General features: G+C 45.6%; 1 protein-coding gene across 1 annotated transcript in view; it reads right to left on the bottom strand.

Moving 5' to 3' along the window:
* Positions 1 to 4,075: 4,075 nt before the first annotated feature.
* The window catches only part of XPO6 (exportin 6), a 72,053-nt gene continuing 49,810 nt past the window's right edge, over positions 4,076 to 26,318 (bottom strand). The window contains exons 14-24 of the mRNA XM_070954802.1: positions 26,151 to 26,243; positions 24,087 to 24,231; positions 21,508 to 21,654; positions 19,429 to 19,618; positions 15,387 to 15,542; positions 14,500 to 14,614; positions 12,730 to 12,901; positions 11,531 to 11,692; positions 9,707 to 9,805; positions 7,757 to 7,987; positions 4,076 to 4,900 (exon numbers count right to left, since the gene is read on the bottom strand). Of these exons, the coding sequence (XP_070810903.1) occupies positions 4,799 to 4,900; positions 7,757 to 7,987; positions 9,707 to 9,805; positions 11,531 to 11,692; positions 12,730 to 12,901; positions 14,500 to 14,614; positions 15,387 to 15,542; positions 19,429 to 19,618; positions 21,508 to 21,654; positions 24,087 to 24,231; positions 26,151 to 26,243 (1,612 nt within the window). The 3' untranslated portion in view covers positions 4,076 to 4,798. The remainder of the gene's footprint in view (positions 4,901 to 7,756; positions 7,988 to 9,706; positions 9,806 to 11,530; positions 11,693 to 12,729; positions 12,902 to 14,499; positions 14,615 to 15,386; positions 15,543 to 19,428; positions 19,619 to 21,507; positions 21,655 to 24,086; positions 24,232 to 26,150; positions 26,244 to 26,318) is intronic.

Genomic DNA, 26,318 nt, shown 5'->3' with positions numbered 1-26,318 from the left:
TAGATTCTTTGAATACATATGGTTAATCTCTTCCTTCCTTCCCCTTTCCTTTCCAGTTTCTTTGAATACATATGGTTAATTACTTCCTTCCTTCCCCTTTCCATAGATTCTTTGAATACATATGGTTAATCGCTTCCTTCCTTCCCCTTTCCTTTCCAGTTTCTTTGAATACATATGGTTAATTACTTCCTTCCTTCCCCTTTCCATAGATTCTTTGAATACATATGGTTAATCGCTTCCTTCCTTCCCCTTTCCTTTCCAGTTTCTTTGAATACATATGGTTAATTACTTACTTCCTTCCCCTTTCCATAGATTCTTTGAATACATATGATTAATTGCTTCCTTCCTTCCCCTTTCCTTTCCAGTTTCTTTGAATACATATGGTTAATTACTTCCTTCTTTCCCCTTTCCATAGATTCCTTGAATACATATGGTTAATCGCTTCCTTCCTTCCTTCCTTCCTTCCTTCCTTCCTTCCTTCCTTCCTTCCTTCCTTCCCTCCCTCCCTCTCCCCTTTCCTTTAAGCTCAGGTTTAGAATGGACCACAGCTAAACCAACGCAGTGAGGGATGGGGCACAAAACAACCTTATACTGAATCATTAAAACCAGAAGTGCTGGAGGCTTTTACCAGTAAACTGAACAAATATTTGCTCTCACCCAACACAGATGGGCTCTATCTACAAGGAAGACCACAGTCTCAATTTCTGGCCTTTTAAAACTCCCCAGTTCGGTTGTTTCCGCTCATTTTCCCCAAATATCACCCCAACTTTCAATGAAAGCCAGTCCCCGATCCCCTACTGTTGACGTACAATGTAGTTCTCGAGTTACGACCAATCCCTTAGCGACCATTCAAATTGCGGCCCACCTGAAAAAAAAGGTACACCGTCAAGCCAACAAAACCTGGGGCGCTCAGCAACCATTTGCAGGGTCTTGGGGGATGGGTGGTCACATGACCGCTTTTTAGGATGTTTTGGCAGAAAACTGGCCCTCCCTTTCCTTTTCTGGCAAAACTTCACTCGTTGGGAATTGCTGGTTTGCTTAACAATTATGATATTTAACAACCGCTGAGGGTGCTGAACAACTACCACAAAAAACATCACAAAATCAGATCACTCACATCACCGACCCGCTTTACCACCGTCACAACGTACAACCGCAATGGGCAGGCTTCATTATGGTCGCATGTCAAGGACTAAATGTTGAAGCAACTCGCTCTCACTGCCTACTGTTCTCCCTGCTCCACTTTCTCAGTCCGTAACCATCTCAAGCTAGGAGGACAACATTAGGTTTTTCTCAATATTGGTGTTTTAGGAGTGTCTAACCCCCAAATAGACAGCATACCCTGTTTTCCCCAAAATAAGATATCCCTTGATAATAAGCCCAATTGGGCTTTTGAGCGCATGGCAATAAGGCCAAGCGCTTATTTCAGGGTTCAAAAAAATATAAGACGGGGTCTTATATTCGGGGAAACACGGTACTAAAAAGCAGAGACATCACCCTGCCAACGAAAGTGCGTATAGTCAAGACTATGGTTTTCCCAGTTGCAATGGATGGCTGTGAAAGTTGGGCCATAAGGAAGGCTGAGCGCCAAAGAATGGAGGCCTTTGAACTCTGGTGCTGGAGAAGACTCCTGCGAATCCCTTGGACTGCAAGGTGATCAAACCAGTCAGTCCTAGAGGAGATCAACCCTGATGGCTCTTTTGAAGGCCAGGTCCTGAAGAGGAAATTCAAATACTTTGGCCACCTAATGGGAAGGAAGGACTCACTGGAGAAGAGCCTAATGCTGGGAACAATTGAGAGCAAAAGAAGAAGGGGACAGCAGAGAAGGAGGTGGCTGGATGGAGTCACTAAAGCAGTCGGCGTGAGCTTAAACGGACTCCAGAGGATGGTAGAGGCCAGGAAGTCCTGGAGGAACGTTGTCCATGGGGTCGCGATGGGTTGGACACGACTTCCCGACTTAACAACAACAAACCTCCAAATATCAAAAACACGGCTCGTTTCACTTGGCTCGACACTGTCCAAATATATCGGTGTCCTCGGTCGATCGATCCCGATAAAAAAATACGCACGGGGTAAACATTCAACTTGCAACTAACCAGCCTTTTCGCAAGCTGCTGATCCCATCCTCAGGCCAGGGACACCAAGGCCGGCTTTGGGGCCAAAATCCACCTACAACCATGGACTGAGATTGCACGTTTCAGCACCTACAAGTCGAAGAATAAAGGCACGGAGAAAAAATATGAACCCACAGGATTCCAAAGATCCGGTCTGCCCAGAACGTCCTATTTGGAAACAGAAATCACCAGCGAGAAAAATCCGGAGCTACAGAATTAAAAATAAACCCAGCAGCATTGAAAGCCCAGCACTAATCCATGGTCCGAATTAATACAGCAGAGGGATTCAGGGATCGAAGCTGAGATATCTGTGGTTTAGTTTATCCATCTTTTCACTAAATGGCCTTAAGCATCTCACTCAGCATCCGTTTATCCGTTAGGACAGGGGTCTGCAACCTTAAGCACTCAAAGAGCCATTTGGACCCATTTCCCACAGAAAAGAAAACACCGGGAGCCACAAAACCCTTCCTGTGCCTGACTATTTCTCGAGCAGCCACAAAACTAGCATACGTAGTTGAATTAAATGTTCTGTTTTCTTCTGAAACTTTTCTTTTCTTGGCCTATCAGGGGTTGAAAAGCTCAATAAATCGTGTACCGGCGGGTGTTGCACATTGGTGGTTGTGACGCATATTTTGAGTGACAGGGAGCCACAGCAGAGGGGTGAAAGAGCCATATGCAGCTCCAGAGCCAGATGTGGCTCCAGAGCCGCAGGTTGCTGACCCCTGAGTGAGGAGAAACAGAGTTTTCTGTTATTGGGCTATCACAAAGAAAAGCATGTCTTTTTTTTTTTTTTTTAAAAATCAGTATAAAATAATGCAGGATACAGGTAGTCCTTGACGTATGACCGCAATTGAGCCCAACATTTCTGTTGCTAAGTGAGATGTTTGTTAAGTGAGTTTTGCCTCATTTTATGACCTCTCTTGTCACTTGTTTTAACGAAACAAGTTGCTCGCCTGAACCAGTAGTAAAAAAATGCTTAAAAAGTTAAAAAAAAAAAAAAGTTCCAACGATCAGCTGAGCGATGTGTAATTCTCAGAACTTTTTTTTTTTTTTTTAGTTTTAAAAGCATTTTTAAAGCATTTCTCCGGAACCAGTAGTAAAAAAATGTTTAAAAAGTAAAAAAAAAAAAAAAAGGTTCCAACGATCTCGCGTCACTCAACTGATGGTCGAAACTTTTTTTTTACTAACTTTTTTTTTTGAGCAAACCGGCCCAAACCGGTAGCATTTCACCCCTGATGGGGACCCTCCAGTGATAGCATCTGGATGTCCTGGGACCTGAGATCCTTCTATGAAAGTGAGGCTGCTGTTGTGGTCTGCCCGCAGCCTGCGGAGCTGGCAGTGGAGTCGGACAGTGAGGAGGCTGAGGAAGAACATGGGCCAGTCCTGGAGGCTGCGGAAGGCCCGGATGAAGGCTCTGTGTCGGAGGCAGAGATGTGGCCAGGGCCATCTGGGAGCAATGCGCTGACTCCGGAGCCTCCAGAGGCTGACAGCAGAGAGGAAGAGGAACAGGAGGAGCCTGTTCCTAGTACACGCATGAGAAGAGCTGCCAGAAGGCAAGAGCAGCTCAAGCAAAGAGGACGACTCGGGAGTAAGGCCAAGAGATGATTGGCCCCTCCCATAAGGCTTAAAAGACCAGCAATGGCTCTTGGGCTCTTTGTCGGAAAACAACGTTGATAGATTTGTTTCTTGTCTTGCTGCATTTATTTCTTGTCGGCGTCTTCTGCTTCTGAACTTTTGCCAAGAAAAGCCTTTGGCAGGTTGCCTAATTAGACCAAGGTTGGTGATAAGACTGAAGAATTGTGTCATGAAGAATTTGTTTTGAATTAGTTTGGACTACGCTGAGAATGAGTTAATTCTCAGCTGTTCTAACAAAGTCTGTTTGTTTCGAACTGATTGCGTCTGATAACACCTATTTGGGCCTGGGTCACAACAGCTGCTTTCCCATCTGTTTAAAACAACAAAGTAAGCATTTTTTTTATTTCCATTAAGCACAGTTTAGTTATCACAATGGAATGATGAGGAAAATAAAAACAAAAACCACGGTTTTAAAAAATCATAACAAAAAGAAACAGAGGTCAGTCTGTTGGTCTCTCTCTTTCTCTCTCTCTTTTCCTCTGTGAATTTCCACCAAGGGCAGGGAGGGTTCAAGGCATTGTAAAAACAGAACCGGAGGGGGGGGAGGAGGATGTTATTGGGGAGGGACCGTCCTTTCAGCGACGGGGGGAGAAGGGCAGGGCAGCAGGTGGAATGGCATGAAAGTGGGAAGACCCCCCTCAAGTATAGACTTTGTGGTGTTTCTGCCTCATGTTTGTTACACAAGACGAGTCACCGAGACCTGTAGACTTGAATCAACGCCACGGTATTTAAGACACAAAACACCCAGCCGGGGGGGGGCGGGGGCGGGGGGGCGGGGAACACGGCCAGTCTCCGGGTTTCCGAGTCCCCTTGCGGGAGGATAGAGCTGCCGACTCAGCCGTTGAGGTCGAGATGGGAGGAAAACGGAGGAAGGGGCACGGCCTTGGCCTTCCGTGCCCTGACTTGCACGTGGGTGGGTGGGGGACGCTCCACACCCACCCGGAAGGGCTTGTCGAGATCGGAGGAACAGAGGGCAGCGGCCACGCCAGGTCCACTCCTTAACGGGAGATGGGAAACGTCGAGTCCGTCGTCGTCGTCATCGCCGGCGGCTACAACTTCACGGTCCCTGGAGGCAAACTGTCGTTGCAGAGTCTGTAGTAGCGCAGGTCGTTGACCAGCCTGTGCACATTCTGGGTGAACGACGGCAGATCCTGGGAAGGGGGAAGAAAATGGCAGAAGGAAGCGGGTTAGAGCCAGAGGAGGAGCTTTGCTGGTTAAGCTCTGGTCAGCTGGAGGCTCAAAAAGGCTGCTTAGAATAGGAGCATTTCCCTGGTGCTCTCTGAGCTTGGTTGTTTTGTTACAGACGTTTCATTACCCAACTATATAACATCATCAGTGCTAGAAGGGAGTGCGGTTTAGAGAAGGAGAAGGAAGAGGAGAGGGAAGAGGAGGAGGAGGAGGAGAGACTGTGAAGACCTTGATGCTCTCTGAGCTTGGTTGATTTCTTGCAGACGTTTCATTACCCAAGTAGGTAACATCATCAGTGCTAGAAGGGAATGGGGTTATTAGCACTGATGTCACCTAGCTGGGAAATAAAACAGTCTGCAAGAAAACAACTAAGCTCAGAGTCTATGGAAATCCTCCGTCATCCAGGTCATGGTTGTCCCAAAGGTGCTTTTTCAAGAGGCAACTGGACTTTCTGGTTTTCCTTTGAGCTGAAGAAGCTTCTTGGATGAGAAGCGAAACGTCTTCAAAGAAAAAAAAAAGTCCAGTTGAGCTACAAACATTCTCCTTTTATTGATTTTTTCCCATCATTTTTATGGCTCGGTTTTATTAAGCTTTTAATCTCCGAATATTTTCTTGTATTTAAGTCCCAGGGAGTCCAGACTACCCTGTGAAACTTTGGGACCAGTAAAATAGCAGATCCTATAAACAAATCCCTACATAATGGATTTCACACATCACACTGCCTCATCGCATGGGCTTCTTGGTTCTGGCTCAGCATGATAGGAGGGATCCAGCCCCGGGGCTTTGTAAACTTAGTGTCAACTCGCAAAGCATTCCTGGCCTGCTCTCGAGTTGCCATAGGCAAGGGGTTGGGAAACCGAGGAAACAGCACGGCAGCCAAAGACAGATGCACATTCCAGACTTCTCTCTCTCAAGGCTGTATCCCAGGGTTACCCACAGCAGCCGGAGGGGAGTGATCTCTACAATCCACGAAATTGCCGAATGTGATTGATGACACGCCCTGGGGGGAGGGGGGAAACAGGGTCATGATTGGAGCGTAAATTATGTGGCGCAGAGCTGGCTTCACTTGGGAACCTGCCGACATGAAACTCCTAATAAATAACTGGATTTCTTTTGGAGCTTGGCTCGAGGCTCGTGATTTAATTAGGGCACCCATCGAATCCTGACACTTAGTTTATGGATGAGTTTGATCTGTGTGAAGGCTTTGGTGGGAAAGAGGGCAGAGTATGATAGAAAATGCTCAGTTTTCAATAGGATCTTATCGGAATGTAAGTGCATTTGGGGAAGGCTACATTTACCAAATACAGCTGTAATCCTTGATTTACAAACACAACTGAGCTGAAAATTTCTGCCACTAAGCGAAAAGTTTGTTCAAGTGAATTTTTTGCCCAACTTTACGACCTTCCTTGCCACAGTTGTTAAGCGGATCACTGAAGTTGTTAAGGTAGTAACAAGGTTGTTAAGTGAACCTGGCCGCAAAAGGGGATCACGTGACCCTGGGACACTGCAACCGTCATAAATATGAATCGGCTGCCAAGCGCCTGAATTTTGGTCGTGTGATCATGGGAATGCTTCAAGCGTCGTAAGTGTGAAACGTGGCCCTATGAAAAACGGTCATGGCTAATTTTTTTCAGGGCAGCTGTAATTTCGATCGGTCACTAAACAAACAATGATTACCTGCAAAACCTCATAAAGGGTTGTTTTTTTTTTAAACTGAGGACATTTTGACTTTACCAGCCTCCACGGAAAAGCAAATGAGATTTCTCAATCAATTTTCTTGGTTTTTTGCATCATTTGATGAAAAGTCACCGAGCCAATGTAGAAATACGCAAGTAAACAATTCAAAGTCCATGGTTCTGGGGAACGATTTCTAATTTTTTTACGATTCTCGGAAAACAAGCCATGGTCTTCCCAGCTTCCCAGAATGCCTCCCAGCAAGAGGACTGGGTGGAAATAACCCCAGGAACAGCTCAGGATGGCTTATGGAATAGGAAAGCTGGCATGCCACGGACAGGGTTAAAATGCGATGGCCCTCCCAAGGAAATTCTACAGGCAGTCCTCGATGTACGACCACAACTGAGCCCAAAATTTCTATTGCTAAACGAGACAGTTGTTAAAGTGAGTTTTGTCCCATTGTATGACCTTTCTTACACAGCTGTTAAGTGAATCACTGCGGTTCTTCAATTAGTCACATGGTTGTTAAGTGAATCACTGCAGTCTTAGTCACATGGTTGTTAAGTGAATCACTGCAGTCCTTCAATTAGTCACATGGTTGTTAAGTGAATCACTGCGGTCCTTCAATTAGTCACATGGTTAAGTGAATCACTGCAGTTCAATTAGTCACATGGTTGTTAAGTGAATCACTGCAGTTCTTAGTCACATGGTTAAATGAATCACTGCAGTCCTTCAATTAGTCACATGGTTGTTAAGTGAATCACTGCAGTTCTTCAGTCACATGGTTGTTAAGTGAATCACTGCAGTTCTGCAATTAGTCACATGGTTGTTAAGTGAATCTGACTTCCCCATTGACTTTGCTGGCCAGAAGGTCGCAAAAGGGATCACATGACCTCGGGACACCGCAGCTGTCATAAATATGAGCCAAGTGTCTGAATTCTGATCATGTGACCATGGGGATGCTGCAACGGTCGTAAGTGTGAAAAACGGCCCTAAGTCATTTTTTCCAATGCCATTGTCTAACTTCGAATGGTCTCTAAAGGAACGGCCGTAAGTCGAGAACTAACTGTACTGGCCACCGGGGATAAAAGAGACCGTCGGCCTTGCGCAGGGCCAGCCCCAACCCAGCTTCAGCCCAAATTCACCCTGTCCATTTTGAAGTTCCTCCCGAGGACGTTTTTCTGGTTGGTGTCCACCCTGTCGCAGCCGGATAAAAACCCCGGGAGGAAAGCTGAGTAGAAGCTGTCGAAGTCCACGGAGGCCATGTTGTAGATGGCGATGCCGATTTCCTCTTGCAGGAGGTCGTGGGATTTGTGGACCAGGACCTGAAGCAGCACGTTCACAAACTGAAAGAGCATCGACGCCCGGAAGAGCTTCTGCAGCAAACGGGAAACAAAAAAATGTGTCAGGCCCGGAAGCCATCTTTTGCGTTGGGCCTTCAGGCCTGCCACGTTTACTACTGTGGGACTGTATGGAGCATAGGTGATATGTAGCCATAATAACATTCCTTTCTCAGAGAGTCAAGGACATCCTGCCCTGCACCTGGAGGGGTATGACTGGGAGGCATCTCCAGTTGGGATGGTGCTTTGATTGGACCATGGGATGGACATGTGGGTGTTGGGAAGGGACTTGGACTTTCCTTTGGGTGGGGAAAACCTGGAAGCTTTCAGATTCAGGTTTTCCCAGATGTGCCAATATGACATCTCTCATAAAATGGAACTTTGAGGAAGCTCAAGACTCAGAGTTTTCTTTCGTTGGGGGTGTTACTTGGAACCTTGACAAAACGGGGTGAAAATGGGGGTCCTCCCCCCCCAAATCTACCATTTCATTACAGGTCTGGAAGACATTATCAGTCATCCAGGACATGGTTGTCCCAAAGGTGTTTTTTTTTCAAGAGGCAACTGGACTTTCTGGGGGTTTTTTCTTGGAAGACGTTTCGCCTCTAGGAGGAGGTTTCGAAGTATTTCTAGCTGGAGTACCAGATTCTGTAACAGCTTTGTTCCCTAGGCCATCCTAGGGATAGGATGGTAAACTCGCAAGTTTAGTTTTTCTCGCCATAAACATGTATAACTAGACTGTGTTGTTTCTCTGTGTCATATAATATAAGTTGGTATATACATAATTATATATGTATGTATGTATGTATGTATGTATGTATGTATGTATGTATATATGTAAGTATGTTTTATCTTGTCACGTTTATGTAGTGTAAAACTGGAGGTGGTGACCCTTTAAGAGCTGTAAAGATAAAGGTTCCCCTCGTACATATGTGCTAATCGTTCCCGACTCTAAGGGGCAGTGCTCCTCTCCGTTTCAAAGCCGAAGAGCCAGCGCTGTCCGAAGACGCCCTCCGAGGTCATGTGGCCAGCATGACTCAACGCCAAAGGCGCACGGAATGCTGTTCCCTTCCCACCAAAGTTGGTCCCTATTTTTCTAGTTGCATTTTTTTTACGTGCTTTCGAACTGCTAGGTTGGCAGAAGCTGGGACAATAACGGGAGCTCACCCCGTTACACGGCACTAGGGATTTGAACCGCTGAATTGCCGACCTTACAATCGACAAGCTCAGCATCTTAGCCACTGAGCTACCGCGCCCCTCTGTTAAGAGCTGTACGCAATGACATTTCATTTTTAATGTCTGCCAATTAGTGTACATTCAAAGTGACAATAAACTATTCTATTTGTAATTTCTGTTATTTATTTCCATTATTTATTATTTATTACTTATTATCTGTTCTGTTCTGTTCTGTTCTGTTCTGTTCTGTTCTGTTTTATTCTATTCTATTCTATTTTATTAAGCTTCTTCAGCTCTGACTGGATGGTGCCTGAAGAAGCTTCTTGGATGAGAAGCAAAATGTCTTCAAAGAAAAACCAGAAAGTCCAGTTGCCTCCTGAAAAAAAAGAGGCAACTTTGGGACAACCATTTCACTGCAGACATATTTGCCTTTTGGTGGGGAGTTTTTTCAGAAATGGCAGGTGTGCCAACCTCTCGCCAAGCCAACAGTCCTTCCTATGCAGGAAGTTGTGGGGAAGAATCTTTTCTGTTGTCTGCAAGCTTATCCACCTCTTCTGGCTTTCAGAATAAATCGCTGCTCACCTTGTGGTACAGTTTTTGCTTGGTGTTGAGAGTCTCCAGATAGAACAGGTTCTGCTTGAACAGGTGTATGTCAGGTTGCAGGAAGGACTGGCCGAACGCCTAGGGAAGAGAGAAGTCTCAAGGCTGCTGGAGGTTCGCAGGGGTTTGGGAGAACGTCTAGCTAAGATCCTGTGCAGTCTGAGAACCCCCAAATCCCACTCCTGGCTGGCCCCACCTACCCACCCTGCCCCTCCCCTCCCAGGAGTCCCCACGCGGACTGTTTTGGATACAGGTAAGTGCAGGGCGCGCGCGGAAGCTTGGGGAGGGTGAAAAACGGGCCTACCGGAAGTTCGGAAGTCCAGAGGCTGCGGAGGCCATTTTCACCCTCTTGGAGGCTCAAGGGAAGCCTCCGGAGCCTGGGGAGGGCAAAAACGCCCCCCAGCAACCGGACAGAGAACCCCTTGCTAAAATTTTTGAAGCCCACCCCTACTCAGAAGAGTGTGGCTGAGGCCCAGTGGGAAGAAGAGAGATACCCCCGGGTAACTAAAACTGGAAGCTTGTGGCAGCACAGAATGTGGACTTGCACTAAAGGAATCCTTCAGCCTGTCTTGAGAACAGCGTGCATTCAATCTCTGGAGCGAGGGAATTCTGGGAGTTGAAGTCCACATATCTTAAGGTTGCCAAGGTTTGTTCTGGAGTAAACCACAGTACCATTTTCAATAAGTTATCCTAAACCAGGGTTTTTTCTGGCTGGTCTTATTCCATCCTCTATACCGGGGGTGGGGGTCTCCAAACCATATATGGCTGGTTGGCAAATCCTGGGAGTTGAAGTCCACAAGTCTTAAAGTTGCCAAGTTTGGAGCCCCCTGCTCTATTCTCTTGTGACCCACACAAATCTACAGATTCTGGAAAGGCCATCAGTAGCTGCCAACCGTGCCCCAAAGATGCAGGGGAGCTAGAAAGGCGAGAAACAGAAGAAAATCTGATTTGTCAAAAGAACCAAGAGCAAAACATCCTTCCGTTATAGCAATAGCAATAGCACTTAGACTTATATACTGCTTCACAGTGCTTTTACAGCCCTCTTTAAGCGGTTTACGGAGTCAGCCTATTGCTCCCAACAATCTGGGTCCTCATTTTACCCACCTCGGACGGCTGGGAGGCTGAGTCAACCTTTAGCTGGTGAGAATCGAACTTCTGGCAGTCGGCAGATTTAGCCTGCAATATTGTGTTCTAACCACTATGCCACCATGGATGGATGGATGGATGGATGGATGGATGGATGGATGGAAGGAAGGAAGGAAGGAAGGAAGGAAGGAAGGGCAACAGCAATAGCACTTAGACTTATATAGTGCTTCACAGTGCTTTTACAGCCCTCTCTAAGTGGTTTAGAGACAGCCTCTTGCCCTACAACAATCTGGGTCCTCATTTTATCAACTTCGGAAGGAGGGAAGGCCGAATTAATAGCAATAGCCCTTAGACTTATATACGCTTCACAGTGCTTTCCAGCCCTCTCTAAGCGGTTTACAGAATCATAGCCCCCAACAATCAACAATCTTCATTTTACCCACCTCGGAAGGAGGGAAGGCTGAGTCAACCTTGAGCCTGGTGAGATTCGAACTGCCAAATTGCAGGGAGCCGGCAGTCAGCAGAAATAGCCTGCAGTACTGCACTCTAAGCACTGCGCCACCGCGGCTCAATAGAATGACACCAGCCAGGGCATAGAACAACTCAAAGAAGCAGTGCAAGATCAGAAGATGTGGAGAGAGACCTGGCCCACAGAATCGCCGAGGGTCAGGCGTGACCGAATGGATAACATCATCATCATCATCATCATTGTTATGATACCTGCATAATGGCACTGAACTGGGCTTCGTTCTCCATCTGCTCCTCAGCTACTCCTCTCTGGACGCTGGCCAGGACGTTGGACTTGAAGAAGTACCGCCAGTTGTGGTGCAAAATCCGAAAAAGCAGCTCGTAGAGTTCAGCTTTCACATCAGGAGATGACCGCTGGGGGGGGGGAATGACAAGAAAAGCACACGGGGGTTGGAACGGGTTCTTCGGACGGGACTGTTTGGGTCCAAGACAGATGAAGAAAGGCAAAGAGTTTGCCAGAGAGGGATGCTCGCTGCAGGGTAATTTGAGATGGTAAACATATCTAATACTTCCTTCTCCTCATATTTTCCCCACAGCCAGGAATCAGGTGGGTTGCGCTGAGAGAGACAGACTGGCCCAAGTTCTCTCAAATGATTTTCATGCCTAGGGTGGGACTAGAATTTATGGTTGCCTAGTCATTGGCCCAAAGTCACCCAGCTGGCTTTCATGCCTAAAGTGGGACTAGAACTCTCAGGCTACCTGGTAATTGGCCCAAAGTACCCAGCTGGGTGGGCGTGGCCATGGTGGGTGTGGCCTAGTCGGCCTCCTGCACCATGACGGGCAGGGGGGAGGAGGGTGTTTTTGCCCTCCCCGGGTTCCAGAGGCTTTCTTCGAGTCTTCGGGAGGGCAAAAACGGCCTCCCCAGGCTCCAGAGGCCCTCTGGAGGCCGGAAATGAGCCCGCTTCTGGACTTTCTGAACTTCCGATATGCTCATTTTTCACCCTCCCCGAGCTTTTGCGCGTGCCCTGCTCTTACCTACATCCAAAATGGCCCAAGTGGGGACTCCTGGGAGGGGCGGGATGGGTGGGACCAGCCAGGAGTGGGACTTGGGGGTTCTCCGAACTGCGCAGAATCTTAGCTAGAGGTTCTCCCGAACCCCCAGCAGCCCACCCCTGGGTGTATCTAATAGTTATGTAGATTTGTGCTTTAGTCTGGCAAGATTCCTGCCTACGGGTGAGCAACAAGAAAGAAATCACTCCAAAGTAACTCCTCGTGTCGTTCTTAGTTCCTTGCACAAATGGACTGTCTCGCTTTGCTTCATTGCTTTGCCAACAAGCATTTGCAATTTGGATGAATGATAAGCCAAGTCCTCAGCAGCTACTCCTCTTTCCCACTAATGTAAAAACCAACTACATCTCCTAGTTTTCCCCCATTGAGGCTGCTCGTCCTACCTCGGCGACGATCGGATAGACTTGCTCCATGCAAAGTGCAATGATATTTGGTAAGAAAGGCTTGAACACTTGGCCGGGTTCCTGCACCACGACCTGAAGGATCTTCAGGAACTTCTCCACCACCCGGCAGCCGGTGCTCCCATCGTGAAGGATGCTCTCGGCCAGCTGCTCCCTGTGGCAAAAGACACAAAAAGCTGGTAAGATAAATCTGCAAGTGGCCTCGACGACTCTCTAAAAGGTTGCAAATGACCAGCTGTCTGCAAGGAGTATCAAGCCTTCCATTCCCCAATACCATCCAGTCAGAACTGAAGAAGCTTCTTGGAGGAGAAGTGAAACGTCTTCAAAAAAAACCCAAGGAAGTCTGGTTGCCTCCTGAAAAAAAGCGCCTTTGGGACACGAAGCTGGTGACTTTAAAGAGATACTCAAAGTTGGGTAGGTCTCTGAGACCGTAGATTGGGCCAGGTTCAAAACTCTGCAGGCTATTCTGTAGTAAATTCTGGACCCAAGGAAACCCAAGTATAGTGATGGCAAGAGCCGGCCAATGATTTATATATTTGATCTTTTTTAATCCCACCTTTATTATTTTTAGAAATAATCCGAGATGGTAAACATGTCTAATTCTTCCTTCTCCTCATATTTTCCCCACAGCAAGGAATCAGGTAGGTTGCGCTGAGAGACACAGACTGGCCCAAACTCACTCAAATGATTTTCATGCCTAGGGTGGGGCTAGAACTCTGAGTCTCCTGGTCATTGACCCAAAGTCACCCAGCTGGCTTTCATGCCCAAGGCGGGACTAGAACTCTCAGTCTCCTGGTGATTGGCCCAAAATCACCCAGCTGGCTTTCATGCCTAAAGTGGGACTAGAACTCCCAGTCTCCTGGTGATTGGCCCAAAGTCACCCAGCTGGCTTTCATGCCCAAGGTTGGACTAGAGCTTTGTCTCCTGGTAACTGGCCCAAAATCACCCAGCTGGCTTTCATGCCTAAAGCGGGACTAGAACTCACAGATACCTGGTTCCTAGGCCAACACTTTCGCCACAAATCCAAATTGGCTCTCTAGGATATTTTAGTTCTATTCCCAGGGCAATACTTATTAATGGGATGACCTGGTTTACAAAGTGACTCCTTTGATCTGGAGGAATCACTGCTGAAATCAATCAAATCAAATCCTTTATTGTCAATGCACAACGTATGTGTACAATGAAATTGAATGGGCTTCCCTTGGTGCAGCCCCCCCCCCCCCCGAAACACACAATACATCTCCATAAATAACTCAATAAATGAAAGCAATAGAATCCCTAAACCCGAATAAGTAATAACTAACACACATTCCCAAATATCCCCCTACCCCAAATTTCACACCAGTTCAGTTAATAAGCCCTTGACGGATGAACTGGCACCTGCTTTTCCAGTAGCAAACTCTCCTGCATAACTACTAAAGACCAGGGGTGAAATCCAGCAGGTTCTGACAGGTTCTGGAGAACCAATAGCAGAAATTTTGAGTAGTTTGGAGAACTGGCAAATGCCACCTCTGGCTGGCCCTGGAGTGGGGTGGGAATGGAGATTTTGCAATATCCTTCCCCCAGGAGTGGGGAGGGAATGGGGATTTTGCAGTATCTTTCCCCTGAAGTGGGGTGGGAATGGAGATTTTGCAGTATCCTTCCCCTGCCACGCCCACCAAGCCACGCCCACAGAACCGATAGTAAAAAAATTGGGATTTCACTACTGATAACAACCGATGTGTGCGTCTGGTATTTCCACAGAGGCATTACCTGGTAAACATGTTGAGGAATGTTTGTATCACCTGCTCGGTGAAAGGCACCCCCATCTGCACCCTCAGACTTTGGAAAAGGGTCAGGAAGAAGCTTAGCATTTTGTCTGTGATGTCTGAAAGAAAAAAAAAAGGGAAGAGGGCAAGAAGGAACAAGGATCAGAGGATTGAAAACTGCTCTCCTTCCCCAGTGAGTTTTTCCAGTGTGTGTCAGAGGTGGGTTTCAGCAGGTTCTGGAGAACCGTTTGCGGAAATTTTGAGTAGTTCGGAGAACCGGCAAATACCACCTCTGACTGGCCCCTCCCCCATCTATTTTCTGCCTCCCGAGTCCCAGCTGATAGGGAGAAAATGGGGATTTTACAGTGTTCTTCCCCTGGAGTGGGGTGGGAATGGAGATTTTGTAGTATCCTTCTAGAGTGGGGAGGGAATGGGGATTTTGCAGTATCCTTCCCCTGGAGTGGGGTGCGAATGGAGATTTTACAGTATCCTTCCCCTGGGGTGGGGAGGGAATGGGGATTTTGCAGTATCCTTCGCCTGGGGTGGGGAGGGAATGGGGATTTTGCAGTATCCTTCCCCTGGGGTGGGGAGGGAATGGAGATTTTGCAGTAACCTTCCCCTGGAGTGGGATATCCTTCAAGACCTTCAAAAGCAGGTCCATGACTGAAGCAGGGCACAATTGATTAAATACAAGGACTGAAGAATAATCAGATCAACATTAAGTTGAAATGGAAATGACGCCCAGTTTGAATTTTTGTCCTGCTCTTATCCTTCTTCTTTGGAGCACATCTATGATCTGCTATCCAGGAAAAAAACCAACGTGATCCTGATTTAATTTAAGATGGACATACGAAGTTCAACCGGCTGGCAAAAGCCGGTCTGAGTTTATACCTGACTGATGAATGAAAGCTGGGAAGAGAGCAAGGGAGACCTGGACAGACTCCTGCAGCGACTGGTAGCAGATCTGGCGAGACTTGGTGGCTTCCCCGGAGACACTCTCCACGATGTCTTCCAGGACGCTAAGAGTCTGGTGGATGAGGACTTTTGCTGCAAGATCAAGAGGAAACATGCTGTGACTATGCTGAGATAAACAGTAAAATGAAGATGATAAATGTTAACAGTTAAAATAATGTGTAAATATCTTAATGATTTATATTTTTAAGATATATCCATCCATGCTAAAAGAAAAAGAAATTGAAATGATATTTGGTTAAGGATTTTAAGATTTAGGTAATGGGTTTCAAGACATTTTTAATTAAGTAGAATTTATGGCAATAATGGTATAGAATATTAAGTTGTGCTATTTGGAAATTAAGATTTGAGGCGTAATAATAGAAAGGTAATTGATTTGTGTAAATTAATATAAGCTAGACATTTTTTTTGTTTTCTTAAAAAAAAAAAAGATGGTAACTAGTGGGGATTTGGGAAAAACTTTTGTTAAAGAGAAATTAGTAATTGTACCTACTTAGGACCGGATCAATGGCTCGTTCTGAAAGGATGTATTGTATGTTTTTGTGTTTAAAAAAATAAAAAATTGTTTTTTTTTTTAAAAAAAGAGGAAACATGCCAACCGTCACCCCACAGCAGTATCAGCAGCTATATTCAGGGGTGGGCTTCAGATCCTTTAGCAACGGGTTCGCTGCCCCATTGCTGGGTGGGCATGGCCATGGTGGGTGTGGCCTAGTCATCCGCCTGCACCTGTCAGAACGAGCACAACTCAAAGCGCACTGACGATGTCTCCTCGAATGGTGACGAAACGGTTGCAAACCAAATTGCCAAGCTCGGAGCTCAAACCAACAGCCTAACTACCAACCCGAGCTACTAATATTGAAACACATTTCATCCTTTTACAAAATGTCCTCCCGTTAAGGGCACAAATGGCAGCCTTGAGCATTCCGAAAGAGTTTTAAACTCAAAAACAGGCCCCCAACTCTGTCCTGAGTCAACATACTTCTAAAAGTGCTCCAGACCATAGCTTTGCATGTGTACAAGATGTTACGTGGAACTTTGCATCGAATATATAAATTTAAATAAATAATAATAAATTTATTTATTTATTTGTTTATTTGTTTATTTATTTATTATATTTCTATACCGCCTTTCTCCCGTAGGACTCAAGGCGGTGTACAGTCAAGAAAAATATAGACACACAAACATCATAAAATTGCTAATTAAAATTATTACTTAGTTTGGTCAATTAAATAAAACCCAGAATTAGATCATTTATGATTTAAAAAATCATTCACATGTTCATATGTTTAGCCCCGCCTGTTGGAACATCCGGGTCTTGAGGGCACGGCGGAAAGTACGGAGATCAGAGATATTCCGTATCTCTGGGGGCAGTTCATTCCAAAGGGTTGGAGCCCCCACAGAGAAGGCCCTCCCCCTGGGAGTCGCCAGTCGACATAATTTGACTGACGGTACCCTGAGTAGTCCCTCCCTGTGAGAACGAACTGGTTGGTGGGAGGCTATTGGTGGCAAAAGACGGTCTTGTAGGTACCCAGGTCCTAAGCCATGGAGCGCTTTAAAGGTGATAAATAACACCTTGAATCGCACCCAGAAGACCACCGGGAGCCAGTGCAGCTCGCGTAGGAGAGGTGTTACATGGGCGTAACGAGCTGCGCCCATAATCACCCGCGCGGCTACATTCTGGACCAGTTGGAGCCTCCAGGTGCTTTTCAAGGGGAGCCTCACGTAGAGAGCATTACAGTAGTCCATACGGGAGGTAACTAGGGCATGAGTGACCGTGTGCAAGGCGTCCCGATCCAGAAAGGGACACAACTGGCGGATCAGGCGAACCTGATAAAAGGCACCCCTGGCCACGGCCATCAAATGATCTTCTAAAGATAGCTGTGAATCCAGGAGGACACCCAAGTTGCGGGCCCTCTCTGTGGGGAGCAAGATCTCATCCCCTATTGTCAGTGATGGTACCAGCTGACTATACCGGGACGCTGGAAGCCACAGCCACTCGGTCTTGGAGGGGTTGAGTCTGAGCTTGTTTCTCCCCATCCAGATCCAAATAATAATACAGCCCAAAATAAAACATTTTGTACGCTGCTAATTACTTACGATAGCTACGCTAAACATCACCGGTACTGGTTGCATACAATTACTGTATTTTTCGGAATATAAGACGCACCAGAGTATAAGACGCACCTTAGTTTTTTGGGAGGAAAATAAGAAAACAGCTGATTGGCAGATGGATCGGCCTCTCAGAATACCCCCATCAGCTGTTCCCATAGGTGAATTTTAGCAACAGGTTCGTTGGTTGTGAGCTCTGTGCCTTGCTATTTTTCTGCCTCTGAAATTTCTGAAACTCCATTTCAGAAAAAACTTTTTTTCTGCCTCTGAAAAAAGCCTCTGAAGCTCTGTTTGGAGACTTCTTTTCTGAAGCTTCTTTCAGAGGCTTCTTTCTTTGGTATTGGTATATAATTAATTTATATAACAAATTATTAGTATATAAATTGGTATATAAATTCCGATCTGTTGGCTATTGTGTCCTTCTCCAGATTTGTTAGCATAATTTGGTTAGAACCTTTACTGATTCTTTTTTTGTTGCTTGCCATATTTTAGATAAAAACCTTTTCTTCTGAAGCTTCTTTCAGAGGCTTTTTTCAGCCTCTGAAATCTCCATTTGCGAGGCTGGGCGGAGCTACATTTGGAGTATAAGACACACCCAGATTTTCACTCTCTTTTTTGGGGGGAAAAAGATCCATCTTATACTCTGAAAAATACGGTCAGTTCAAACCAGATTTAATACATTTACTTATTTATAGCAAAAAGCCTTGACAAAGCTTAGGCTAATACAGCTATTAGTACAAACATCATTTGCAAATGATAAAAAAAAAATCCAATTTAAAAGCTTTCAACACCCCCCCCCCCCCAAAACAGGCTTTATGTTATTTTAATACCTCATCCCCAAACATTATCTTTTTATCTGAAAATGGATAGCATTTCTCAAAATTTCGGGGGGGGGGGGGAACCCAGCCTGTTCGAGTTTTCAAAGAAACCTTGGGAACATGAGCTGTTGGAACAAGTTCCTTGAGGATCAAAAAAGGAATTTTTAAGCTAAACAAAAAGTATATTTGCGTTATGTCTGCCAATTTCTAGCCCCGCCATCAGCTTGTGGGGGAAATTAATCTCCTTCTGAGCGAAGGCATCATGCCAATTGGTAGTTCAAGCTTGCTTTTTTTATCAACTTTGTGGCTTGTATCTTACGATTTATATTAATTGTTTTATTTAGTGTCCTAGTACGATTTATGTTGATTGCTTATCCTATGACTATCACTAAGTGTTGTATCTTATGATTTATGATAAATGTGTTTTATGATCATTATGATAATGATTTATTACTTATTGCCTGTGTGTACACTGAGAGCTTATGCACCGGAGACAAATTCCTTGTGTGTCCAATTACACGTAGCCAATAAAGTTATTATTCTATTCTATTCTATTCTATTCTATTCTATTCTATTCTATTCTATTCTATTCTATTCTATTCTATTCTATTCTATTCTATTCTATTCTTTTCTTCTAATTCTAATTCTAATTCTAATTCTAATTCTAATTCTAATTCTAATTCTAATTCTAATTCTAATTCTAATTCTAATTAATTCCACTCCACTCCACTCCACTCCACTCCCATACTATCATGGAATGGTAAACCTCTGTGTCCAGTATTTTGCTCCTGGGTTGTCTCAAAATAGTTTTTTTCTGAATTGTTTTTATACCAGAGTTATAATTGCATTCAACAATGAACTAAAGGGCCACCATCAGTGAGCTGTTGGACAGCAATACTTGGTCTGTTGTGTGGATGTTTGGGTGGTTTAGGGTAAGGAATTTGTGGTGGGTGGGAGTGTGTTTGGGGATTGTTATGTGTGTTGGACCTGGTCTTTGGGTGTTAAGTGAATTTCGTTGCACTGGGGTGACTTACTATTGTCCTGCTGATTTTTCCTCTGGGGCAAGATGGCACTGGATTTCAGGCTGCGGTAATCCCTGGTGAGGGCCGATACGAGGCTGGCATGGTTAGTTGAACGAATGGCCCACTGCTGTTCGGCCTCCGGGAGGTTTGGCCACGGTAGGAGCAAGATGTTTGACAGTGATCTGCACAGGAGGATTTGGGCCTGCAGAGAGGAAGATCAACCAAGCTGAAGGCCAGAGAGAGGAAGGAGAAGAAGAAAGATTGCGCAACTAGAACAGGGGTGTCAAACTCAAGGCCCGCGGGCCAGGGATGGGTTCTACTTATCTTTACCACCGGTTCGCAAAGGGATCGCGTGCGCGCTCGCTTTGCTTACACAAGCGCCTTCCTTCTGCGCATAAGCAGATCGCTGACGATGACATCCGGGGCAGTGGGCACTGTCTCCCACTTGGTTCTTGTGAACCAGTCCGAACCAGGGGCAACCTTGGTGGTGCAGCGGACTAAAGTGCTGTTAAGTGCTAGCACTTAGCTGCCAGCTGCCTGCAATTAGTGCAAGTTCGAATCTCACCAGGCTCAAGGTTGACTCAGCCTTCCATCCTTTCGAGGTAAGTAAATTGAAGACCCGGATTGTGTGGGCAATAAGCCAACCGCTTTGGAGGGGGGGGGCGAAAGCCCTAATAAGCAGGTATATACAAAAAAGTATGCGGGCTATTGCATACTCAGGGTAAGCCGCCCTGAGTCTACGGAGAAGGGCGGCATATAATTTGGATTAATAAATAAATAAATAATAACCCACCACTGTCACGGGCTGAAACTAGCTCATGGGATGCTTAGATCTAGCCCGTGGGGCTGCCCTAGAAACAATGAAGGACTGGCCTGTGGTGCTTCTATCAGTGAAAATGGAGCTCGGGAGGGCTGCACGCGTTTTAGCTGACAGAGCACTTGGGCCGCCACAGGCACCCCGACACGAGTGACGGCAAGCTGGCCATGCTCACCTTGGCCACGCCCACCCCTGGAGGTCACACGCAACCCTGATGCGGCCCTCAACGAGATCGAGTTTGACACCCCTGAACTAGGAGCTGCTCTCTTGACCATGGTCAGAAGGTTATGGTATGGCAGAATATAAAATAACAGAGATTGAACCAGTTATCCCTCTCTTATTTTTTCCATTTTTTAATGCTGGGACACAGTTGGAATCCTAAGGCTGCAAAACTTTAGTAAAATGACTGAAATTCAGGAGACAGAGAGAAAAAAAAATACTACTTAACACAAAGTCAGACTTTTGAAATGTTTGACAGACTGCTGATTCTCTGATATTCCAAAGAGGAAAATAGCAAAGCAGATGGTAGAAAAACAACTGTTCATGGGGAAGCCACAAAGTTAAGCGAATTGGGTTCTGAGTAGGACTAGCAGGTCTGAGGGAAGGGAGCCAGTTTTGTGTAGTGGTTAAAGATACAGAATAACAGTGTTGGGAGGGACCTTGGAGGTCTTCTGCTCCAACCCCCTCCTCAAGCAGGAGACTATAGCTCTGACTCAGGGGTGAAATGCTCCCGGTTCAGACCGGATCGCCCAATCCGGTAGCGATGGCAGCAAGTGGTTCGGAGAACTGGTAGGAAAAATCCGGGCCCCCCTCCCCATGCCCAGCTGAGCTACGCGATCATCAGAGGCTTTTTTTTTTAACTTTTAAAAGCATTTTTTCTTCAGTCGAAAAAATGCTTTTAAAAGTAAAAAAAAAAAAGTCTCTAATGATCGCACGGCTCAGCTGGGATTGTCAGAGCCTTTTCAAAGCATTTTTTCTATAATGTCTTCGGCCGAAGAGGTTGTAGAAAAAATGCTTTTAAAAGTTTTTTTTTAAAAAAGTTGGCCACGCCCACCCAGTCACATTACCCCCACCCCCACCAAGCCACGCCCACAGAACCGGTACATTTCACCACTGCTCTGACTACACAAGTTCCAGACAAATGGCTGTCCAATCTCTTTCTGGGATTTTGTTTCAAGGAACGAGAGCGAAAGCACCGGGTTTGAAACGGACCGGAATGCCTGGCGCATCTAATCGTGATGCCTGAGCTTGGTCCTTACCAAAGTCGTCCTTACCTTATCCGAAAGGCGTTGAGTAGAGCTGTCGGTAATCCTGTTGAACATTTTCTGCACGGTTGGGATGCTAATGAGAAACACGGGCCGCACCGTGGTGGCTAAGGAGACAAGCAGATGGCAGGCCGACAAGAGGAGCTTCTCCTGTACCTGGAGGGAGGGAGGGAGGGCGGGCAGGGTGGGAGGAGAGAGGGAAGCGAGAGGAAAAATGAGAGACCTCAGCTTCCGATGGGGAAAAAAAAAAAGGCAATAGAATAGAATAGAATAGAATTGAGTTGGAAGGGACCTTGGAGGTCATCTAGTCCAACCCCCTGCTCACACAGGAGACTTGTACTACGGATTCGAACCTACGGACCTTTCTGATCGACAAGCTCAGTGTCTTAGCCATTGAGCTACCTAGTCAGGCAGAATAGAATAGAATAGAATAGAATAGAATAGAATAGAATAGAATAGAATAGAATAGAATAGAATAGAATAGAATAGAATAGAATACAGAATACAATATGGAAAAAGAGAATAGGAATAGGAATAGGAATAGGAATAGGAATAGGAATAGAATAGAATATGGAAATAGAGTAGAGTAGAGTAGAGTAGAGTAGAGTAGAGTAATGTAGAGTAGAATAGAATAGAATAGAATATGGAAATAGAGTAGAGTAGAGTAGAGTAGAGTAGAGTAGAGTAGAGTAGTGTAGTGTAGTGTAGAGTAGAGTAGAGTAGAGTAGAGTAGAGTAGAGTAGAGTAGAATAGAATAGAATAGAATAGAATAGAATAGAATAGAATAGAATAGAATAGAATAGAATAGAATAGAATTCTTTATTGGCCAAGTGTGAGTGGACACACAAGGAATTTGTCTTGGTGCATATGCTCTCTGTGTACATAAAAGAAAAGATACATTCATCAAGAATCATAAGGTACAACACTTAATGATAGTCATAGGGTACAAATAAGCAATCAGGAAACAATCAATATCAATATAAATCGTAAGGATACAAGCAACAAAGTTACAGTCATACAGTCATAAGTGGACGGAGATGGGTGGTAGGAACGATGAGAAGATTAATAGTAGTGCAGACTTAATAAATAGTTTGACAGTGTTGAATGAATTATTTGTTTAGATGGCATTCGGGAAAAAACTGTTCTTGTATCTGTTCTGTTGTTCTGATGTGCAGTGCTCTATAGCATCGTATAGACACAAGAACAGTTTTTTCCCAAACGCCATCATTCTGCTAAACAAGTAATTCCCTCAACACTGTCAAACTATTCACTAAGTCTGCATTACTATTAATCTTCTCATCGTTCCTATCACCCATCTCCTCCCGCTTATGACTGCATGACTGTAACTTTGTTGCTTGTATCCTTACGATTTATATTGATTGTTTCCTAGTATGATTCGATTGCTTATTTGTACCCTATGACTATCATTAAGTGTTGTACCTTATGATTCTTGACGAATGTATCTTGTCTTTTGATGTACACTGAGAGCATTTGCACGAAAGACAAATTCCTTGTGTGTCCAATCACACTTGGCCAATAAAAAATTCTAATCTAATCTATTCATCTTTCATCACCAACGGTTCTACTGATTGTGGAATTTAGGAGCGGCCATCTAAAATCTCCAGAAGTGAAGATTTTTGGGGAGGAGAAGCAGCTAAGATTCCGCCTCCCTCTTATAAGACAGACCTAACCTCCCAACTCCAGGATCTTCAAGATGTTGAAATGGACCAATTCTCCAAAACACAAAAGACTGGGCAGAGAGAGAGAAGCAAGAATGAAGTCAAGGTCTGCCTCTGATTCTGGGTTGGGATGGTGGGAAACTTTATTTCAGAGATCCCTGTCAATCAACTCCCTCACCTGTCACACTCCTCCTCCCTCCTCCCCCCCCCCCCGCCAGAAAGGAAGTTTAGCAAAGCTGAACATAGGGCTCTGTGTTCTGCCCCAGCTACGGCCCCAAAGAACACAGCACACACAAAGTTTCTACAAAACTTAATTTACTAAAATAACTCAGTCTTTTTCAAAACAAAGGCTGTTAATAAGCCTACAAGAAACCAAAGATAAAGTAATCACAATCTTACTAAGGTTGGCAGAAAGCCCAGAAGCAATTTGCAGAGAATCCGGACGCGAAGGAGAGTGAACTAAAGTTGTTCCCTACAAATTGCTTCAGTCGGCGTTCCTCCTTAAATAGGCTAAGGGAGTGACCAATTAGCCCCAAGCCTTACTCTCGAGGAGACCTCCTCCTAAGGAGTTACTCCTGTTGTTTGGCAGCTCTGCGCGCCCGTGCATCGAGAAGAGGCTCCTCCTCTTCGTCCTCTTCACTTAAAGGAGCTTCTGGAGGTTCTGAAGGCCCTGGCTGAATCCCTGCCTCTGGCACCACATCTTCTCCAGCCTCCTCACTGTCTGACTCGAGTGCCAGCTGCACAGGCTGCTGGCGCAACACACCAGCCTCCTCGCTGTCAGAGTCAGCTACAATCTGCACAGGCTGCTGACGGGCCACTACACTTTGGAGCAAGAGAAGGGATCCCTCAACAGATAAAAGCAATGCCTGGCCAAAGGAGGAGAAAAATGGAAAGCCGGGCAGGTGATACCTTAGAACTGATCAACGGAGCAATCGCTTCCAAAGCAGTGGAGACCAAGGAGACAAACTGGGTCAGGTTCTGATGATGAACCTCGTTGTAGAACTGAGCCAGCCAGTGGCAATAAGCCTGCAGAGCTGCCAGGGATTGTGCATGTCTGGAAAGAGAAGAGACCTTAAAAGTTAAAAAGGAAGGAGAAGAGTTGGGGAGGGGTGTGTGCCCTAAGGCTGTTGTTTCTCAACCGTGGCAACTTTTAAGACCAGTAGGACTTCAACTCCTAGAATTCCCCAGACAGCCATGCTGGTTGGGGAATTCTGGGAGTTGGAGTCCACCGGTTTTAAAGTTGGCATGGTTGAGAAACATTGCCATAAGGCAAAGTCTTGAGACCTCGGAAGGACGACAGGGTTCAAGCTGGGCCTCTCCTGTACAATTCTCCATTCATCATAAATTTTAATTAATTAACAGTAACAGAACTGGAAGGTACCTTGGTGGGCATCGAGTTCGACCCAGTGGTGAAATCCAAATTTTTTTACTACCGGTTCTGTGGGTATGGCTTGGTGGGTGTGGTGTGGCTTGGCGGGTGTGGCAGGGGAAGGATACTGCAAAATCTCCATTCTCACCCCACTCCAGTGGATACTGCAAAATCCCCATTCCCTCCCCATTCCTGGGGGAAAGATATTGCAAAATCTCCATTCCCACCCCACTCCAGAGGAAAGATACTGCAAAATCCCCATTCCCTCACTACTCCTGGGGGAGGGATATTGCAAAATCTCCATTCCCACCCCACTCTGGGGCCAGCCAGAGGTGGTATTGGCTGGTTCTCCAAACTACTGAAAATTTCCGCTACCGGTTCTCCGAAATGCTCAAAATTTCCACTACCGGTTCTCCAGAACCTGTCAAAACCTGCTGGATTTCACCCCTGGTCCAACCCCCTGCTCACGCAGGAGACCTGTACTAGGGATTTGAACCGCTGAACTGCCGACCTTTCTGATCGACAAGCTCAGTGTCTTAGCCACTGAGCCATCTAGTCAGGCTAGGTGAATGAATGTATCTCAAATTATACAGATTGGGTTTATTTCCCAGAGGTGAAAAGGGAGCGATTAGGTCCTCATTAGTAAGAGTTAATGCACCCAAAATGTCCAGCATTAGCACAATAACATTGAGAGCTTTTCTCATGTCCTTTTGCGAATGGGACGAAGGGCAAAAGGGCTCAAGATACAGGAGCTTATTTAGCTGGGATGAAATAAGCAATACGGAGGACATCTGATGCAAAGACAGCAGGAAATTAGCAGAGAGGGTAGGATTGAAGAAAACAAGCGTCCCACAATATTTGGGGCAAGGGAAGTGGTTTCCTGTCAAAAGCTACCAACAGCTTGCTGATAGAATAGAACAGAATAACAGAGTTGGAAGGGATCTTGGAGGTCTTCTAGTCCAACCCCCTGCTTAGGCAGGAAACCCTACACCACTTCAGACAAGTGGTTATCCAACATCTTCTTATAAACCTCCAGTGTTGGAGCATTCACAACTTCTGGAGGCAAGTTGCTCCACTGATTCATTGTTCTGACTGTCAGGAAATTTCTCCTTAGTTCTAAGTTGCTTCTCTCCATTGCTTCTTGTCCTGCCCTTAGGTGCTTTGGAGAAAAGCTTGACTCCCTCTTCTTTGTGGCAGCCCCTGAGATATTGGAAGACTGCTATCATGTCTCCCCTGGTCCTTCTTTTCATCAGACTAGACCTACCTAGTTCCTGCAACCGTTATTTGTATGATAAATGGGGGCATGTGGGAGAAGAGGACACAGGAAGAACACTTCCTTGAAGGCTGTCAAAGCCTGGGAGAATGACTTGATCTTGGATCTTGAGAAATACCATCTGCAGAATGCCTGGAGGTGGCCTGGTTGAGATGACTCAACCACGGTTAAGCCCATCTCATCCCAGAATAGGCTCTTGGTATCTCCGGAAGCAAGGCTCAAGGATGATCCGTTATAGGAGGACAACATTTATGGGGTTCAATAAAAGGCCCGGAGTTTAGGAGAGCATTTCTAGTGCCTTTTAGTGTTGCGGTTTTCACATCATACTCACACGTCAATAAGGTCAGGTTTTAGTACAGATGGCACCGCCGTTTCAATGTTATAGAGTTTAATCTGGGACCCGTACAGTGTCACTTTGACCAACCTGGAAGATCAGGTTAAAGGGAAGGAGGGAGGAAAAAAAAGGAAGTGAGTTGCAATTTATGAATGAACAGAATTT

This window comes from Pituophis catenifer, unplaced genomic scaffold (assembly GCF_029215685.1).
Source record: "Pituophis catenifer annectens isolate HBS135680 unplaced genomic scaffold, rPitCat1.0.hap2 SCAF_16, whole genome shotgun sequence".
NCBI lineage: Eukaryota > Metazoa > Chordata > Lepidosauria > Squamata > Colubridae > Pituophis > Pituophis catenifer.
Note: the sequence above shows the minus strand (reverse complement) of the source record. Positions and strands in the feature narration are given on the sequence as shown.